The 2,403-nt window shown below is 37.5% G+C and overlaps 1 protein-coding gene across 4 annotated transcripts in view; it reads right to left on the bottom strand.

Annotated features, from left to right (window-relative positions):
* The window catches only part of DCAF1 (DDB1 and CUL4 associated factor 1), an 83,789-nt gene that overhangs the window by 16,888 nt on the left and 64,498 nt on the right, over window positions 1–2,403 (bottom strand). For all 4 annotated transcript variants that reach the window (XM_027837024.1, XM_027837027.1, XM_027837026.1 and 1 more), the window contains exon 22: window positions 2,128–2,229. In XM_027837024.1, the coding sequence (XP_027692825.1) occupies window positions 2,128–2,229 (102 nt within the window). The remainder of the gene's footprint in view (window positions 1–2,127; window positions 2,230–2,403) is intronic.

Raw genomic sequence — 2,403 nt, 5'->3', positions numbered from 1 at the left:
TCTGTGACCCTGGCCAACTCATTCCACCTTGTGGGGAGGGAGTTTCCTCACCTAAAAAATGAGGGAGTCCCTTCTAACTCTACACTGGTAATCCGGTGTGTAATTCTGTCATCTCTCTCCTTTACTCTATGCCTTTTTCGATGTGTGCCCCCCTAAAACAAACCAGAGGAAAAACGGTGCAAGATCTAAATTCAGTTCAATGCTCATTTATTAATTTACTACATATGGCAGGCACTATGTGAGCTAAATAAACATAATGACAGATAGATAATGCAGGTATGCAGACAGAAAAAAAGAGAGAGAGAGAGACAGATGGATAGATGGACAGGCTAGAATAAGGTAGGACAGATTACTCCATGATAAATAGGAAATGAACCTCAATGTTACCTCACCTGCTTTAAACTTGCAACAAGGGAAATTCTCATCTCAAATATCAATAGGTCAAAATCTTCAACAGATAACTGGTTCTCAAACATTCTATCACCCCCTCCAGAAATATACTATTCCTTGGGAAGCTACAGTATAATAACCTGGCACAGAAAAAAAAAAACTTTTTCTGAAAAGTGAATGTGATATATGAGCACAGCTGCAGAAAAAAAAGCACTAAAACTCTCAATCATGAGAAATCCAAGCACACATTGCCAAGAGGTATCAACAAAACATATACCCAAACACTCCACAGACAAGCCTGTTCCCCTAAAAACACTATCAAAACAATTCCTAATCTAAATATTCAATTTAGCATCTAAGTTCAGGCTATAGATCTTGCCCAATGCTTTGTGATGGAAATGCTAAAACAACAAAGTTCACCCTCAAGAAGCTTATACTTCAACAAGGTATTATAAGTACTCAAAAAAGGTATGGTAGAAGGCAGAATGTGATAAATGCAAATGACAAGTTCCAGACAAAACATTATGGAAAATTTGAGGAAGGAGAAATCACTTTCAGATGGAAGAATCGGAGAAAGCTTCATGAATGTGGTCTTAAAAGAAGGGAAGGACTTCAACAAATAAAGATACGGGGGGAGTCCATTCCAGTATGAGGGATGGCCTGTGAGAATGCACAGAAGTGAAAGCCAGTAGGATGAGATGGAGAAGCCTGTAGTACAATTTGGTTGAAATATCAGTGTATGAAACAACAATGGAAAGGAAGGTTGGAGACTGTAGAGGACTGTCAACTGCCAGTGTATGAAATCCACATGTTATCCTGTAAGCACTGGGCAGCCACTAAAAGTTATCAAGCAATGCAATGACATAATTAGATCTATGCATTAGAACAACTTTGCATTTTGACAACTGTGTGAAGGACACAATGGAGAGAAGAAATTAGAGGCAGGAAGACCTGTTAGGAGGCTATGAAGACAGACCAGGTACAAGGTAACAAATGCTTAACCTATGCTGGAAACAGAAGAACTGGAAATAAGAGACAGTAAAGAGAGATAACTGATAGGACTTCAGCAACTGAGTAGACTGGACAGGGAAGGAGACAAATAAAGAAGTCAAAGATGAATCTGAGATTAAATTGAGACTTCAGAAACAACTTCCCATATAAATAAATATTTCATTAATTCCTCAAAACATCAAAGCATTCTCTCTACTAGCTACTACTTCAATGAAAAAGGTTACATACTACAATACTGAAAAAATATATTCAAATACTGAGATAGTCAATTGGGTCATAACATTTCCATACCACATCATGTCTGAGCAATTTTCATTGCTGTTTCCCAGCACAAGATAACAAATACTATTCACCTAACATGATTTGTATATGAACAAGCCAGGAATTGTACCAACTAGACAAGTTTTTCATGGGAAATCAATGTAACAGAAGCTGAGTTCTATTATACACCACTGCTGTGTACAGATTAACCTATGTGAACTTAAAAGTGGTGTCTCTGATTAGTGGCTAAGGTTTACAGTAACCATGATTAACTTCATTCAATTTTTGTATTACATTTTTCAAATACTAAAAAGTGATGACAGATTATAGCAGGATTTAGCACAGACTGGATGAGACCTCCAAGAAAGAACACTAAATATCATCATGAAGCACTTTTTAGCAATAAAAATAATGGCTCCCACCATGTGATTTAATTTGAAAGAAATTCCAATAAAATCCACTCACCTGATCCTCTTCCTCATCCTCATCTTCTGCCAGGCGCTGCCTGCCCACCTCATACAACCTGCATACTGTGTCCATGTTCAGGGCATCCATACTGCCTTGATTCTAAAATCCACCCCACAAAATATGAAGTCAGTGCACCGTAGAATTTAGGTATGTTTCAGCTTTGACCTACTTCCTTCAATTACCTCCCTGTGTCAATCAAAATAAGTGATGTTTGTAATAATAAATGTTGTTAAGCAGACTGCAAACATTATATTATACCTAGAGCACAGAAAG

Source organism: Vombatus ursinus, unplaced genomic scaffold (genome assembly GCF_900497805.2).
Source record: "Vombatus ursinus unplaced genomic scaffold, bare-nosed wombat genome assembly UNPS02014820.1, whole genome shotgun sequence".
Classification (NCBI taxonomy): domain Eukaryota; kingdom Metazoa; phylum Chordata; class Mammalia; order Diprotodontia; family Vombatidae; genus Vombatus; species Vombatus ursinus.
This window is presented reverse-complemented; position numbering and strand designations above follow the sequence as displayed.